Source organism: Polyodon spathula, chromosome 14 (genome assembly GCF_017654505.1).
Source record: "Polyodon spathula isolate WHYD16114869_AA chromosome 14, ASM1765450v1, whole genome shotgun sequence".
In the NCBI taxonomy this organism is placed as follows: Eukaryota; Metazoa; Chordata; class Actinopteri; order Acipenseriformes; family Polyodontidae; genus Polyodon; species Polyodon spathula.
Window position 1 is genome coordinate 16,423,670 of NC_054547.1, and position 19,106 is coordinate 16,442,775.

General features: G+C 37.9%; 1 protein-coding gene across 1 annotated transcript in view; it reads right to left on the reverse strand.

Annotated features, from left to right (window-relative positions):
• LOC121327026 (neuronal growth regulator 1-like) overlaps window positions 1-19,106 on the reverse strand; it is a 338,159-nt gene that overhangs the window by 107,147 nt on the left and 211,906 nt on the right. Inside the window, exon 3 of the mRNA XM_041270785.1 lies at window positions 12,676-12,801. Coding sequence (XP_041126719.1) covers window positions 12,676-12,801 — 126 coding nt within the window. The remainder of the gene's footprint in view (window positions 1-12,675; window positions 12,802-19,106) is intronic.

A 19,106-nucleotide genomic window follows, 5' to 3' on the forward strand; every position in this document is an offset into this window, starting at 1 on the left:
TTCTGCTTTAATAAATATTATGTTTAATCGTTAAATACCTTGAGATAAGCCAGTCCTAATTATGAGTGGTTCTGTGTTATGTTGCTGCAATATTCAATATTAGAAAATTGAATTAGATGCTGTGTAATATTTACTATAAAGCAGGCAGGACCACCACATTGTGTGATTTTTTGGGGGGAATCAAGAGGTACTCAAAAAAAGCCAGCAGCCAGAGAATTCCACTGAAAAGTTATTAAAATAAATCAATAATGTAGCAACATAACCTGGGGTTGATTTGCAAAAAAATAAACAAAACAAAAAAACAATTTCCTGTTCCATGATTTGAATGACAAAAGTGTTCTGCAATGATTGTATTGTAGGATGTGACAGATATGTGATAAAGTCAGTATTCTTTTTTTTTCACAAAAAAAAAAAAAAAGCTCTTGTCGCTCACGTTCATCAGAATAGTCGGTCCACCGCTGGTATTGTTAAGATTATGTCAAAACATGGCTAGGTAAAGGTCAGCATGCAGCTACCAACACCAACAATAAACCAACAAGTACACTTTAAGCATATATGGAAGCTACTGCAAATCAAGGTCAGTATATTTGGTTTAGAAACAAAAATGCTATCCTTCTTACAAAATTATAAGATCTGGTACCTTTTTGTTTACAAATTAACCTCTGAACAGAACGAAGAACCAATGACTGCAAACATTGCAAACACTAAGAGAGAGGTGGACAATAACATTTGATGCTGCGTGACATTAGTCATTTCTGTGACTATAACAGAAATGTGTTATATGACTTACAAATGTCTTACCCTTATGGTCAGCTGATAGCATTTGTGAAAACAAAAGACACTAAACATTGTCATCTGAGTAGCACGTGGAAGTGGTGCAGTCTGGATATGTGGGATGACATGTCAAAACAAGTGTACAGGGTCAAATGATCAAATGTATTATTTAATTCACCCACAAACACACTGGCAGTAGCAGCTGACACTCACAGTGAAAATGTCAGCCGGTGCAGTACTGATCTTCATTTATCTTAGACTACAGCCACATATTAATATATTAATACAACACTGCACAGGCAGAGGATCTGTCTCCCTAATGAACCGAAATTTAGGCATACTCAGGCATACTAATAAGAGGCACATAAAGATATCTGACTCAGCAAGAAATACAAAGAAAGTGCAAGCTGTCTGCTGATGAAATGTGTGCTTGCAAGCCACCAGGGTAGCATAAAATGACAGACATTGAAGGAGAGCAGAAATTTGAGACCCTCCCCCCACGCGAATAAACTCAATTGCCCGATCAATCTCACAAACCTTCAAATTCCCAGATGAAACACTCAACTTAGAACAATCCTGCCACTGCTCCCTCTGTGGCTTTATGACCTTGCATATATAAAAACAAAAGTGCCATTAAAATTCAGAGGATAAGATGGCAATGAATAAGTGATTAATCACAGTTTTGAAAACGGTGTATTGTGTAAAGTGATGATGAAGTAGTGTACGCTTTTATTGTCATATAATGAATGATCACATATGATAACCCCCAGAGCTGCTGCTCACTTCAGGGCTGCACCCACTGTACCAACACTTAATTTAAGGTGCTTTTGGTATTCTAAATTAAGATGGAAAGAAACCTGTTAAATTACGCAAGACATAAAATGTGATCAGTCATTAAGCACATTAACGAAACAAACTGCTCTCTTGTAGCAAATACTGCAGCCTGCCATTTGGCTTGTATTCTGGTTACACCCCCTTAACAGGGAGTTGTTAGCAGAGGGAAATACAAGTGAGCAGGGGAACTCTCTGTGATAGCGCACAAGAGCTCTTTTTGTTTTGGCCGAGAAAAACATTATTTATAGCATGTAATCCAAACTCAATACAATGAGTCTCCAGGTACATACATTAGGCAACATGTATTATGTGCACCCACCTGCAGTTATTATTGGTTTTATTTTAAAGTGGTAAAGAAGGTGAAAATATAAAACAATCATTTGTATGTGAAAAGGGGGGACAGAATTCCAGTGCATGCATCGAGTTATGTGCTCTTTTCAATCTACCAGAACCCAATTTTCTTTGCCTACATGATTTAGAACTGTTTATTCAATAACAATATTCTAATGTGTTTTCTGAAAACTTGCCCGAACATGTTACTTATTTACAGGGAATTGGGAATTCCTACTCAGAATTCACATATTCATGTAATAATCCTATCATATAAAACATTGCAACGATTTTCAATTTGAAAAGAAGAGCAAATTAAGTAATTTGGTGCCATTATTCAAAACATTGTTCAAGGTGGTGTTAAATGAGGAGCAAGCTGAGTAAACCCTGTTTAGATTACATTTCACCAGCTCCTAATGAGAAGTTAATTCTAGTCAGCAGACCCCATTTGGTATCTTGTGTTGTACACTCCTGGGGAAATTTGAATGATCATTATACATGTAATTTACAGTTCAGTCACCATTTATATAGTTCTAGAATTTGTTAAAATTAATTGTATCTAATTTTTATTTTTTAAATGTTCCATAAAATTTCTGCGCAATGTACACATATTCATTTTATAGGTCGCAAATGTGCAGTTTTGAAAGAAACAAATCTTACAGCAAACATGTACAGTAATCCATCATATATCCACCCTAACCGTTTATCCACCATGATCAAGCTCTTCAGCCCAGTGTGTGTGTGTGTGTGTGTGTGTGTGTGAGAGAGAGAGAGAACCAGAACCAAGGTTGGATACCGAAGAGTGAATAAGCAAGCTGAAACCGCTGACAGCCGAGAGAGTAGCTGTTCGTTTATTATTGAACAGAGAATATTACTTCAGAGTTTGTAGATCCCACCATGTGTTTTTTGTACCGTGTATTGTTTTATTACCATTGCGTGTATTGTCACGCAAATCCTGTTCGCCTGGGGGGGTGTACCAACTTCAACCGCCATCTTGACCTCCTGCCTGTCACTCAGCAGCAAATGCATGCACCCACATGGCAGATGGTTACCTTGTCACAAGCACTGATACTCTGTATCTTTCTAAACAAGGGATTTAGGGGAGCTCCTTAATAAAACCTGACTTTCAAAACCCCTTACTCTGGTTCCACCAGTCTGATAAGTGATGGACTACTGTATTTAAATTTCAAACCATGATATCTGATATTACACAAGGTTAACGAAAACTGTTTGGAAGCCATGTCTTTTGACTGTTTTGTACTTCTTGGATAGTTTCACCTGGAGAGTGAAATTGCCCCCACCCCTACGCTGGCTTCTATCCAGTCAGTTAACCAATCAGCTGCTTCCCCTATTGATTGACACGCTTTCTGCCACTAACATACTTTGACCCAGAAGAAACTGCTGAGTTAAAAAGACCAAGGGAGTACAAGTGCAAACAGATAACACCTTCCTTTAACTTAAAGTAGTACTAGGTACCATGTTTTAAAATTAAAATACATGTGTTTTTTATCTTTTAAAACTGCACATTTGAGATGTTTGTATAAAGGGAAGTCAAAAATGGCCAGGCTAAATTGGCAGGCAATTAATCAATGTATGATATAAGGAGATAAGGAGTTTTAACCCAATAGCTGACAAAGCAAAAATACATATTTTTACATTGAACATCTTTTGGTTGCTTTGGGTCTATTGCCATGGTTGCAAATGTGTTATGTTAGGATTGGTTATCACGGCATGATGTAACATGACCTGTTCCAAGGGGTGGAAGTTAGGGAGTTAGGTGTGAGTTACAGTGATTAGTAGTGTGAGACAGTACTGAAAAATTTCAGTCTGCGCCATGAGGCCCACAGGGAAAGTAAAGAGAATTATGACTTGTTTCAAAGCTTTATCAGGCCTGCCGATAATAAAGTGTCTTTGAGTAGGGAGCACAGACAAATTGGGGGAACAGTGACTAAGCAATATAATACACTGCTTTACTCTACTTTGTTTCAGTAAACTAGTTTTCAAAGACTAAACCAGTGATTCCCAACACCACCTTGATTAAGACATTTTACAGAATAGATGGATAGTATCTATGAGGTTCTTGAGAAACAGTGTTACTTAATGCATAGAGCAAAATATTTTTGTTTGTGTAGAAATGGCAAGATGCACTCTACCTGGGACCCTCCCAGACTACATAGGTTGGGGATTTCTGGTTTAAAAATAATTACAAATACATCTATATTGGTAAAATATGACTACACATCCCATTGAACTTCTTATAAGGCATAGCTTTTAAAATACACGTAATATGTGTTCATAAACATAGAAATGAATTTCAGGTATGAAGCCTTGCTCTTTCTGGAGCAAAAATTGGCACGGATCCATCCAATATGGTCATATATTTTGTTCAAGAACAAGTATCGTTTCTGTACTTTCTAGTACTTCAAGTCACTTCTTCACATCCCCTGCTGTTTATTTTGGTCTTTTATTACTGTGCTTTCCTTTCCATTTTTCTTCCTCTGTGTGTGAGTTATAGCTCTTACTGTCTCCATCTGTCAGGTGCTCAGTCTATAATTCCTTTTGTGCTGTGATTTATTTCAATCCTTCCTCCAACTACTGTACAGTGAACTCTTAGTTATTTAATGGATGAGACCCAACACAGAGTAAACAACTATAGACTGTCAATTGATTTGGAAAGTTATCGGTTCTATGTGAAGCAAAAGACACGCTGTGCCAAACCAGTCTGTAAGAAATGCTTTTCACCTTGACTTTTGGCCCACTGAAATTTTTTTTTCCTGTGGTAAAAATGCATTGTAACAACATATGCATTAGCTATAAGCTGTATTCGTCACCTAGCTGGGAAGATAAGATGTGGCTTGTTTAATTCTGTGAGGTCAAAATTGATGAGTTTCATATTTACCTTACCCTCGTAAAATACATATCATTGTACTGCATGTTCTTTACAGGAAATTCTAGGGTATACAAGTTCAGCTTATACAGTAGGACCTGTCATATCCGATTGAATTGGTTCCAGGATATGTACAAATGCTGTATCTCTGAGGGAATCGTTACACTACATTGATCATTTATAATGCCCCAACATTAATAACAATGTCAGGTACATCAGTGTGTCCAAAATACCACAGTGTGGTACTGCATGTACACTGTACAAAGAAAACCAGTGAAAATGATCACTCTATCACTATAAAATAATCACAGGTGTGCAGGGTGATCCATGCAGCGCCGGTACGCGTTCTGGCTGTGCAAACTCGTTCATCTTCACTGGGGATTCCAAAGGGAGCGTTGGCCCTGGTGCTCCTGTGGGTTAGGGAGGCAAAACTGGCAGGCACTGTTTCTCCTCATCATGCTACAGCCAGGCACCCAGTGAACTCAAAAGCAGACACCTGCAGTGCTGGCCTTTGTCCTCCAGTGGTCGTTATCTCGCTGACATCCGCTCTCCAGTTCCTGGGTGTAAAAGAGGAAGCTGGCTCGGTCATGGGATTGGAGGACGCCCACTGGACCTTTGGGTTTACTGAGCTATGCGGGGAATTGCTGTGGGGAGGGAGCAACTTTATACATGTGTTCACAGCACCGATTACCTTCTCAGCAGGGACGGCACTAAGAGACAGAAAATGCACAATTGTAGAAAGTATCAGCGAGAGAGGCCAAGGTTTCTTGCACTTTGTTACACTAAAAAATTTTCAGCCAGTAATAATTTAATTACTTTAATAATAAAAGTAAAAAATAACTTAGCCTGCTAAAAAGTGAAATCTTTTAATGCAGCTGAGGTTTTGCCCACACCAATCAGATTCCTTCGCAGTTAAGATTGAAGTACATTCTGTTGAGTTACAACTGTGAAAACCTATTTAGAGACTGTCAAATACTAAGACAGAACGTTTTAGACAGCGTTATCTTTTTTCTTTTTCTGGTGGGCAAACATTCTTAAAATCCTTGGGCCTCTGTGAACCTGAACCCATCTGTATTAACAGGGTGAATCCCAGGACAACAAAGCTCACTCTGGAATGTTAAATATGGTCACCCCCAAATTATATTTTAACACAGCCTTGTATAGTAGCTGAGCCTTATTCACAAATTTTAAGTAATAATTTATTTTTAGAATGACTGTATTCAAAACCAGTCAAAGATAGTTTTGTTGTATAACACAAGAGTCCAAAATATACATTTTTGTTAACAGGTTAATTTATTTTAAGCTTGCTACAAAAAAAAAAAAAAAAAAAGAATATTCATAGTATTTTTATGTAACACAACATTGTGGAATGATTGTTAAATTTCAGAGAACCCGTGGATGTTTGACAGCAGCATGTATAAATAGCTTGACTAAACACAGCATTACTTACCAGCTCGATGCTCTTTTAATGGGACATATTGGACTGCTTCTGGGATACCAATTTAGAAATGTCAGACTTTATTTTTGATGGTGCCAGTTGCATAACAGCTTGAAGATTATTGCCAGAAATCTAACTGTGCTGTTTCGATTTATTCGATTGATTGATTTATTTATGACTAAGTATTGAAAAGCCATGCTCACAAACAAAAGTGCTTGCAAGCAGACTATCGAACTGCATGGCCCTCTGTCGCACATTCAGAAACTTCTCAGAATCTAGTCAATTGTACAAACTGAGGAGATTTCATTTGCTGCAAAGAAAGTCACAGCACTGCAGGCCAATAAGTTCAAGTTGAATACTTGATTCCACAGTTTGTGGATCAGCTAAAATGGGTCAGCAAACAACTTCAGTTTGTCTTTATCCCTCCAAATGAACACTGAAGCTTCTCCACGACTTCAGATTAGGGCACCGAGTCACAGTTATGATCAGAAAACATCTGCTGGCAGGTAGAAAAGTGAGTGAGGTCACCTAATTTCATTTGCATATGGAATAGCTTCAGTTTAGTTTCAAATGTTGTGATTTGGTTGGCGAGGATTGAAACAAGTTGTTCCTTTTCTTGAAGACATTCAAATCTTTCAGATGAGTAGTAAAAGCAACATCCAGTAGGGTTGCAGGTCTTTCTTTCTCTGTCAGACAAGCTCAGACGAGCCACCAGCACCACAAATCTTTAAAACTTTACATCTGCTGAGCCACCGGACTATGGAATGAAAAGCAGATCACCATCAGCATCAATTTCTTCTAAAAAAAAGCTTGAAACTGATGGTGGTTGAGTCTGCAAGATTTTATAAAGTTCACTATGGAGACCACAAAATGCATCACATGCTCAAAGCTAAGTTCTTTTCCGCACATATTTTGCAGGTGAATAATACAGTGTTACTGGAGGATCTGTTCTTCCCAATGACCCAGATATTGCTTATCTCGGAGAATGTTAAACAGATCAATACCCGTGGTTCACCCACAAAGTGATGCCAATCCTGAAAATTTTTCATAAACCTCCAATTCATTTGTCACACCACGCACAAATACTGCCACCTGAGCAAGGTCAGTTGTCTCGTCCACTGCCACATTTTTCAATTGACATAAAACATTATACCCAGTTCTGACACACGCTGCTGTACAATCACGCGATTCAAACTGACATGTTTATAGTTCGGAGACTGAGCAGGACTGAGTCTTTCACAAAATCCCCATCAGTAAATGGTCGCAATGTCTTAGCAATTAATAAACCTATTTCATAGCTTCCCTCTGTGGCACTTTGTTTCTTTCTGCACCTTTCGAACGACATCTTGCTGGGCAGACAGCTGTCGTCTAAGATCTGCAATTTTTGGATTTCACAGTTCACCCGTGTACTCATTACAACTTGAATACTTTGTGTCGTAATGCCTCTAAGTTAAATTTTTTTGGCACTGCAACAGTTCCCTTACAAATTAAACAGATATTTAATCCTCTGTCTTCCACAAAGCAATATTTTTCAAAGTTTCGTTGAATTTCCAATGTTCATACAAATGAAAATGCAACAATATTTTTATTAAACGTACTAACAATCAACTTCAACGCTAAGTCAGTATACCGCCGCGACCAATCTGGCATAGCAAATTCCCAGCCTTGATTGGTATACCTGTCATTTTTGCAAAGATGTACACCCTGAAGAACCAATGCATGCACTATGAATGCAAAAATCAAACTTCAGGCATGAACCAATCACAATGGGGAGTTCTCCATTTAACCCCTGCCTCCATTGCTAAGAAAGTAACAGGTGTGTATAATTCAATACTGAAAGAAAGTAGACCTATTTATCAGTGTTATGAATAAACACGCTGTTCTGTAAATTGGCAAATAAAATTATTTAATTATTTACTGAAGTTTTAATGTGTTCACTGAGTTTAAGAATGCAATGTTTAAACATAAGTAACGTAATTACTTTGCAGACAGTAGCGGTCATGTAACCCACAATATAAGATAAATGAACTCATTTCGACACATTAGAAAGTTTGTTTGCGCGTGCAGTCAGTGCATGTGAGGGGAATACATGTATAGGTGCCTCACACACATAGGGCTGCGTGTTTGAAAAAAACAGGAAACAAATTAAAATAAATTTTCCAGCCAGAGTTTCCAGCCAATGTATCATCCTAGCCTCTTGCTATGCTCGACTACACCTAAGGGAAACTTGTTGGACCTGTACCCTAACCTCAGTATTGCCTTCTGTCTGCTTTTGACAGCCTGTCGTGTCAAGAGAGAGAAGCTTTTCATACTTGAGCATGAAATTAATCAAAAACTATTTACTTTCTACAATGTCGCAGAACAATGTGCACCAGATTTGCCGAAAATTGGATTATTCAGCTGTAACTGCCGCTGCGAAAACACAAAAGGTTCATTTCTGACTGTCTTTGTGAGTGTATTTTTTTGCAGTGTTCTAAAACCCGTAATCCTGGGGACCCCATGTCTGCTGGTTTTCATTCTAACTGAGCTCCCAATTACTTAACTATACCCTTAATTGAACTGATAATTTCCCTAATTGTTTTCAACTCTTAAACAGTTACAGAGTTCAAGTTACTTACAAAATGTTACAGCTAACTTAAAATCTGCAACTGTTAAAGTGCTGAAAACAAGTAAAAAGGTCTAATTAAGCAAATTATCAGCTTCATGACAGCTTCCTTAGAAGCTAGCTCAGAAGCTTCTAGAACCCACTCTAATGCCCGTCTTTCTCAGACCAATTAACGGCAAACTTTAAAACACAAATAGCATGCCCAATCCTATATAAATGACTGGACTGGAGGTTTCAGCCCCAACCTATAATTTATATTGTGCCCTTCTATGACTTTGCCACAGTAGTAATACTAATAGAAATGTAATACAATTGAAGACGTACACATCATGGAGAAAATAACTGCAACATCCTCCTGAAACCCTTCCAGGATCCCGGTACACAGAAATTTAAATTATTTAGGAGACCCCATGATTAACACAAGAAAAAAAGACGACTTCAGCCCCAGTTACCACTGCACAGGTTCACGCTTTTACAGGTGCCTTATGTAGGCCAGATTCATGCTATATCAAAAGGTACTTTTAGTTCTGGAGAAGCACTAGCGAAGAATGGAACCTTTGGTGCCAGCCTTTAAGGTAAATACTAGTTCGGAGAGCAATTTGTTGGTATATACAGGGTTCTTGGACGATACTGAATAGTGCAGTGACTTCAGGACCTGGAAATAAATGCTGCATGATGTTGCATTTCTATAACCAAGACAATGTCTTTCTGGATTATAATGTACTGGTTCACCACACAGCATGAGCAAAAGGCTTGAGCATGATACATTTCCACATTCAAAAAGGCCACATGAATATTCTAACCTCAATCCTATTGAGTGAAATTAGGTTAGAAGCTCTATAACCACTCCTGTTATTTTGCACTGGGGTTGACACTGACTTGCAGTGTATGTCTTCAGCGGTTTACACCCAGCTTCTGCCCTGTTACAAGATAATTTATAGGATGTTTTGGTGTGGCTTCTCACCCATTGTCTGAGGAAGCGAGGCTGAGCTGCACCACAGGGTGTGCATTTTAACATCTTTGTTGTCACTTATTTAATGGCTCTGCATTGAATTTCTCCTGTCATCTTCAAACTGACAGGTTTACAGAAGGTGCTGCTGTCAAATACAATCATGAAAAACAAAACAAAACAAAACAACAAAAAGCATTACTAAAATACCTAACGAAAAACATTCTCTCAAAGAATAGTAAAAATGACAGCTGAAATATCAACCTTCTCTAAAACGCCAGTCACCACTTCTTTTTCGTTGACAACAGCAACATTATACAATACAAAATAACAAAATATATAACAATAACACCAGTTGAGTGACACACAAACAAGTCATTCACGTTTCAGGTTGTGGCGACATTTAAGAACATACAATTATTTAACTCCTTGCTTCCTTGTATGTAAATTGACCAATCTGAATTTTACAAGACAAAAAAAAAAAATCTAATTCAATTGTATTTAATGCTTTTATCTTTTGTCTAGTTACACATTGGTGCAGCATACTCAAAATTCCTGGTGGTGACAGCTTATTGAAATGTTTATCATTTTCTTTTTTGACAGTAACGTGAAATGTTTGCTGTTATCATTTATTGTTATCAATGTCAAAATAACAACTTTTGTTAACACTGCTTGTGTAGCAGATTGTAGCATGCCATGCTATATTTGTTGCTAGGGTTTGACAAAATAACAGCATCTGTCTATTTGTAATGCCTGGTTTCCAATGTATAGAAAATGGTTGGTAACGTTTTCAGGGTACATACTGCATAGACATTATTATTTGGGAAATACACTGTAATTCAAGGAATGCTTTCTGAATATTACAATTTGTTACATAAATACATAAAATGATTTGTTATAAGCAGTTACTAAGTAATACCATGACAGCCAACCCTATAAATGCACTATTACTTAGTAAAGGCTTAAGCAGTAGAACCTGAAAAAAAGGACTTTATTTTCTGGCAAGCCGTTCACCGATAACTGGGGCTGGTCTTCCTGTTTCTGGGGTTAAGCAAATCATTTTCAATTTTTCTTTTTTTTTTTTTAAGGCGTTAAGATTCCGCTCAACAGACAAACACGCACCAAATTCCTGCTTTTTTACTTTTCTTCTGGATAGATCATAAACAACACAAAGAGTCTAAGATTATACAGCTGTCATTAATACATAATCAACGGAGCCTATCTGTCATTTAAATGTATTAAGCAGACTTTTATACTAAAAGCTGCCAAGGCTGATTTTTGCATGATTTTAAAACATACTTGAACCCTTATTCTTATTAAATATGACTCTTTCTGCTAATGTAAAATAATAAAAGCCCATTTACTGTCCACAGAATTAAATACTCTTGTGCATACCAGCATTGTTTGATCTAATTTTAATAACTGTGCAAGCACGTATGTCTGACATTTTGCCTTGTATCTCAAAATTGGTCTTGGAAACAGCAGGATGCAAGGTTTTATTATTCACATATAGATAGTGGCCCCGACATCATTCATTTCAATTTCATCTGCAATACACTGTACTGTTTTAATAATAAGTATGTACAAATCTGATTCCGATCATTATTACATTTATATCTCTAACTGATGGTTTCTATCATTGTAAACAGACACATCCCTAAGCTTTGATAACAAGGTTATTGTTAGTGGCTACTTATTTGCTTATAGCAAAAGCAATGACATTTTATCTTTTTGTTCTGCCATTCCCTTGTCTTTTTATGATGTTTGCATCATTCAGGGAGGTGAAATCAGAAATAGAGACAAATGATAACTCAATATTGGATCAGCAGACCCATGAACCGCTCAACATAGTTGCAAATATCCTACAAAAGGGAAAGGTTAAATAAAACAAATACAATGACACTGAAATTCTTTAATCTCCAAGTAAACATATGTGATGCTGTGCATATGGTTCTGTATCCTTTTAAAACCTCTTTCAAAATAATGCATTATCCAGTTCTATTTAACAGTTTTGTATGTTATTAAAACAGCAGGGATACTGGATAACAATGTGTGTCAGTGGCATGCAAATTTTGTTAGTTCTTGAGGATGACTCTCCTGCATTCCCTTATGGGAAAACTACTGGCTATTGTGACAGACCAGCTTCACATCTACATATACTGAGCATCAAAGAAACATATCACTTATATTTTGATAAAATTCACTAGATGTGATCGAACAATGACAAACTCTGTTTTAGAGCAGGTGCAGTGACTTTTTATTGTGCTTATTAACAATTGACATCACAAAGATGCTGCAAAATGATTTGTCGATCTTGGGCAGGTGTTGTGACTCTTGGTCTCCCAGTTTGTGGCCTGTCATTGACAGAGTGTGTCTAGTTCTACCGTCACGCCAGGTTTGAAATTTCTGGCTGTGAGCACCCAAGACGGCGAGCCACAGTACGCTGTCCTAGTCCAGCCTTCCAACATGCCGACTGCACGAAGGCGCTGCTCTCTTGACAGATTTGGCATATTGTGGTTTATTTTCTGTGATTTTATTTATTGCTATTATTCAAACTTGCAATTCAACAGCTGAAATCACTCCGGATCTAGTGTCCAATCAGCTGTCTCATTAATTAGGTGATTAAGTGCATATGCTTCCGTCATAGTCATGGTCAATAATAAATGACTGAATAAATAAAAAGAAACCAAAAACATTTCGTCAATGTCCATCATTTATATACCCTTTTTTTTTTTTTCAAAAATAAATGTGTTATAATGTTTATAATCGGTATAGATAGGTGTCTATGGATATGGCAGGTTCCAATTAAAAGATATACTGCATCTGTATCTATGGAATTCTACATGGTTCATGCTCACCTAATGGGGTTATATGTCTCCAAGAGATGTAAGGCTCCGGTTTCCCACTGGCCAGGCAAATAAGTGTGATGTTGGTGCCTTCATTAACAACAATGTCAGAAGAGATGTCATATATCTTCGGGGGAACTGGAAAGACACAAATAAGATAGCACTGATGAATAACCTGTTGACTTTACAAATAGTCTGCAGGACTGGTCATTAAGAATGAAAAACATTTCAAGCATGTCTCAACATTGTTAACCCAAAAAAAAAATCTTAACCGATGATAACTGTATGTGGTTGCTTGTCTTGCCTTGTTATAATATCAACCATAACTTACACATTAACTATATTTTTTGCAAAGAATTTCCTTCCTTTTTGAGAATATATTTATAGCCGTGGCAGGTAGAGATGGGGGGGGGGGGAGTGATCTGGGCATTATCAGCATAGAAATTATATGAGAAGCCATGGGAAGAGATGAGGGGACCCAAGGAGTGGGTGTAGAAAGAAAAGAGGAGGGGTCCCAGGACAGAACCCTGGGGGACACCTGTCGAAAGAGAGCAAGAGGCAGAGAGTGAGGCACGCCAGGACACCCGGCACATGCGATTGGAGGGGGAGCAGAACCAGGCAAGAGTAGTGTCAGAGAATCCCAGGTCAGCAAGGGAGAACAACAGAATAGAGTGGTTGACTGTGTTAAAGGCAGCAGAGAGGTTGAGGAGAATTAGGACAGAGGAGAGGGAGGCAGCATGGGCAGAGTGACGAAGAGAAGAGCAGTTTCAGTGGACTGTGCCGGACGAAAGGCAGATTGGAGAGGGTCGAGTAGAGAATGTGTTGACAGGAAAGTGAAGTACTACTCGCTCAAGGGCTTTAGAGAGGAGGGAGAAGGGAGACAGGATGGTAGTTCTGGAGGGATGAGGGACCAAGGGATGTTTTTTTTTTTAAGATGGGGTGATACAGACCTGTTTGAAGGCAGAGGGGAAACAGCCAGAGAGCAGAGCGATGTTGAGAAGGGAGGAAATGAAGGGAAGAAGAGCAGGGGGTCAGGGGGTGGGTGGGGAAGGAGGCGAAATAGTGAAGGGTTTGCAGATGTCTGTGATTTTGGAGGAGAAGGAGGCAAAGTCATCAGCTGAGATAGAGGAAGGTGGAAGGGGGTTGGGACTAAGAAAGTGAAAGTAGGAGCGTTTTGCATAGGCGAGTGTAGAAGAGAGGAGCAAGCGATAGAGATCCAAGGCAGCAGGGAGATTGGTTTACTTCTATGCCTTTTTAGCAGATATACTAATGTATATGTTAACCTTTAGTTGTTCATTTATTCAACTATGTCAGGTCCAATTTATTTTCACAGGCACAGTTTATTTTACACGCGCTGTTTAATTTTTTATTTTCAGAATAAAACAGGTTTAAAGGGCTCTGCATAGCAAAATGACATCAGTACTGCATCTCAGATCAAGCCTCACCCCTTGTTCATTGTATTTTTCACATACCTCTTTATAGATATGCATACTGATAAATCATCTCCTGATCACTCGTTTTATCACCAAACTCCTCAATAATGCAACCAAAGTCATTATATTATTACTATAACATCTCAAAAAGCTCCGTAAATGTCTGTGATATTCTTTGAGTGCTGGATGTGGAAGCAGCTATCTCCTTTGTTTGTTTCCGTGTTATCTCTGTGGTGCAGGGGCTATGTGTATTGCTCAGATACGCCCCTTTTTTCGGCTTTATTCGGCTCCTATCAGTCTCACTCTGCGATTGAAAGATTTTCTTTGCTTTTTCCGGAGAAAAAACGACTACAGACCTGTGCTTAATGTCTTTTTGATGATGTTGGACAGGGTCCGAAATCGTACTGGAAATTGAAAATTGTATCGTCGGACCTGGCCCGACATAGGACTGCAAGGGTTAATAGCTTCAAATTAGTCACAAAACAAATTAAAACGTATTAATCATAGGCATCAATTGGATTTTTAAATTAATGTTATCAAGTACAAAATTTTGTACAAAAACTTTTCTTTGGAAAAACAAAATGTCAAAACCTAGCCCACAGTACAAATGCATTTGTAAACTCATAAGTGAAAACATAATTCTATGAACAAACAACAAATTAATATCCCAAAAGCATGTATTTTTATTTTTTTTTTAAATACTGAATTTTGACCATCAGTTAGTAATATTCAAAGTTGATGGAATTTTGTGGGGTAGGAAAACTGACACCTTCAGCTTGTTCAGTGTGGAAAATAAACAGATTTTAGCCTTTTTGCTGACAGCGATTTGGGGATGTTGTTTGTGCAATGTGGAGATTGTGTTTGGACAAAAAGTTCCAAGCAGTAGTTACATCATGTATGTAATAAATTATAACATTAATATTATAACTACACATCACTCTATAGAGTACAGAACAATATAAACCAAGGGTACATTTATTGTGTTTTGCCAGTATTGCATGTACAGTTGTAATTTATCGATTAGAACAGAGGTTCTCTAACTTTTTTTGCTGGGGACCCCCTTTGGAAATGTTTCAGGCTTTATGAACCCCCACCCAACCCTGCTGTGCGATATCATATGAAATTACTGTACACCACTGGTCCCCAGCCTTTGCTGGCTCATGGGCAACAACATTGAACAAGTACCGCACCGCAGGCAACATCATACTTTGCTCTACCTATCAGCCTGAAGAAACATGTATTTGTGCTTGCCACAATGTAGGAGACAAGGCTGCTCTCCCCCAGCCTAAGGAAACATATATGTGTGTAAAATAAAATATAGGACCTACATCTCAGACAGTGATATAGCACACAATGAGGCACAAAGGGGGCCCAAATTTAATTATGGAGGGGGTTTTACAGTGTTTTCACATTTAATAAAATGCCCCACAAAAACAAGCGTTAATTAAAAATAAGAAATCTGCAATGGTATAACTGCATTAAATGAAGTGGGGGAAAAAACCACACACACACACACACACACACACACACACACACACACAAACTGTGTACCTTCCTGTAATTTAATGAATTCTGAAGTGTCTTGAGTCTTATTACTTTAGTATTAACCTGGACACATTAAAAAAAATTAAAAATCACAATAAAATATATAAGTAACATTAAAAAAAAAAAATGTTGACATTAAATGCTGGGTGAGACTGGCTCTGATTTAAGAAACTAGAAAAGTACAAGAAATATGAACGCTGTCAACAATAATTAATGATTTTAAATGATTATCAACCAATAATCATTTAAAATATACTGTGAGCAAGAAAAAAAACGGGCACCAAATTCATTTCTAGATGCATCACATCATATGCCACTTGAATGAAACTGGCAGTAAATAATAATAAAAAAAGATTAAATATATTTATTTATATATTTTACACAGACCAATTCTATTCTCCAAGTCCCTTACCTAAAGTAACATTCACTTCAGAAGACAGTGTTTTGAGTGACGGACTCGACTCACACCCGTTTACTCAGTGGAAATAAATGCAAATAATCCACCAGCCCAGTGGATCAAAAAAGAGGTTATTAAGCAAAACAGCCACATTTTTACATATTAGCTTGGAAAAACAGATTAAAGAAATGATTGCATTTAAATTTACCGAACCAATAGCAATTGTCTAGCGCAGTGGTCCTCAAAGTCGTCCCCGCGAAGCCAGGCCATCGTGCCAGCGGCAGCTGTTCTTAAATTAAGGGTCGTTAACACATTTCTGGCGGGTCGTAGCATGGGAAAATAAAGAAAGCTTTAAATACGTTTTCTAACAAATGCGCCACAACAGTCTGTTGACAGAGCTGCTCGCTTATGCTGTGCTTGTACGTACGCGGCATTTTTTTCCCCCGAGTGGCTTCTGCGATACAATCAACCAGTTGAATAGCTGCATTGTCTCTGCGGTAGTCCAATCATAAGTTAGCTAGGTGGGACATAAACTTTGTAAGTAAAATATCTGCCAAGTTTTACGCAACTCTCCAATCATAAGCAAGCAATAGCCGTTCACGGTATTTACATGAAAATTGAAGGCGAGTGAGTAGCCAAATGGAAAGTGAAAGATCTGACAGCTGTCCAATCATTCGTGAGGCAGGATGTTAATATGCTGGGTAAGCACTGAATTTTGCCAACTGTTATTAAGAAAAATAATACATTTCAGTATGTAGAATGGAATTTTCTATCACTTTCACCAGACAATGGAAAAACCGTAGCCCATTTAGTTACGAATCCACGTTCTCAGAATAACTGTACTGGAGAAGAGCGATCTTTAAAACAGAGTAGTTTTTTAGTAAATTTGTCAAATTGAAACAAAGCGAGACGCTATCTACCCTTTTTTATTTTAGTTTATTCACGGTTATCTGTGTAAACATGCTATTAAAAAACATTTGCATCTCGTATTTTATGTAAATTATTTAAAGAAGCGCAGCCCGCACAATTACTACCTGAGACTAGGGTGACCACCTTTTCAAAATACAAAAAGGGGACACTTGGCATTTAAAAATAATGATAAAAAAATGAGAGGGGGTTGGGTATTGTATAAGTACACATTTTATATTTAATAAAGGTAATTAAAAAAATATGCCCACTTACCAAATGTGTCTTTCTTCCCTGGACTTTAATCCTTCAGATTGTTTTTCAAAAGTTTTTTTTTTTTTTTTTTTTTTTTTTTTTTGCCATATTACGGTACAGTTCTCCAGAAAAGGAGGATTTAAATTTGTACTTCCTGTCAGATCTCGCAGATTCCAAGAGTTTGGCATTTGATCTGACAAATTGGAAGAACTCAAGGCAAGAGAACCGGTAGTTTAATTTTACTTGCAGTTCAGCTTTTACCAGATCCACAGAACACCGGTTGGTTATCATGTCACACGGGTTGGTTGTCACAGTGCTCATAACCGCTGAAATGTGTTTTATTGTCTGGAGCTCGACCATCTTGTAATTTTAGGTAAATTCCATCGAACATAAAGGTTAGCACATATTTTATTTCGGTATGGGGCAGGTTGTCACAGGTGACTGGCGCATTTTCAACCCTTAAGTTCTAAATATCATATTTGGAATAAAGTTATCAGCTGAAACTTTGCACAAAGTTGGCAAAGCCGACTGTTTTCTTTTTTAAGCAAATGATATACTGAATTGTGTTTTCCATAATTCAACTGGCATTGTCAGCGCAGTAGGCAGACAGAGGGATAAGTCAAGCCTTATGGTTGACACGCTTTAGGTCTCTGAAATCGCAACTGCTGTAACTGTAAAAATCCAACAGACCTGTCTGACTTGTTGGTGTACCTCAGAGCAACAGGGAAGAGCTTAGTGTTTCCTTTATTTGATGCATCAGAAGACAATGTAAAACGTAGGGCTTAATTCGTTTAGTATAGTTGTATAGTACATTTTCAGGTTTTGTGCAACACGATATTTACTTCTGAATTCCACTGTAGCTTTGTTTCTTTAAGAATGGTTTTGTTTGAGTGGTAAAAGGTTATCTTCACTGCTGTACAAGCCGGGCTACAACGATTTCAACAAATCTGTCATTGGTGTCTGTTTGAAACAACATTCGTTTGTGTCCGTCTGACTTTGAATGCTTCTTGATATCGTTTTCACCTCCATGTCCAATTCCAAACTCTCTTCTACATAATGTACAAAAAACTTTTGTTGAATTTTTTGGATTTTTCCGAATCCACATGTATGACCTAACCCACTCCTCTCTGAATTTACACAGGCCTTTACTTTTTTTCTTTGGTGGCGTTGTGGAAGAGGCAGAGGCTGAGGGCCCTTCTTTCGGAGTCGGCCATTTCGCATTTAAAAATTTTCTGTAAATTTAAAATAATAATATACTGCTGTGTATGAATTATATTTTGTTTTCTGTATGCACCGCCAAAGCAGTGTCAGCCATTGGGGAACATGGAGGATAACAAGTCACATGATACTGGGACAATACATTCTTAGATTGGCTACACAATGTGTCAATCATCATATTTGTAAAGCATTGTGAATGAGCTGTAGGGGCGCTGAAATCTGGTGTGGTTGCTAAAAAGAAAAAAGTCACACGGGTTGGTTGTCACAGTGCTCATAACCGCTGAAATGTGTTTTATTGTCTGGAGCTCGACCATCATGTAATTTTAGGTAAATTCCATCGAACATAAAGGTTAGCACATATTTTATTTCGGTATGGGGCAGGTTGTCACAGGTGACCGGTTTTCAACCTGGACATATGGTGTTTGCGTTCTCCCTTATGGTTGAACGCTGGCAAAGCGGTAACCTGGACTTGGTGTTTGCGTTTCCGCCCAATTCGTTTATAGTATAGTTTATAGTATTTTGGTTCAACTATTTACTTTGTTCCTGTCTTTGTTTTGTTTTGTTTTGTGAGAATAAAAGTGTGCCAAGGCGCTGAACGATAACTCTGTCCGTGGGTGTTTGCTGTCTCTGCCGCTAGTCAGTCTTGGCTACCCCACTATATATATATATATATATATAGTTGATAGTTT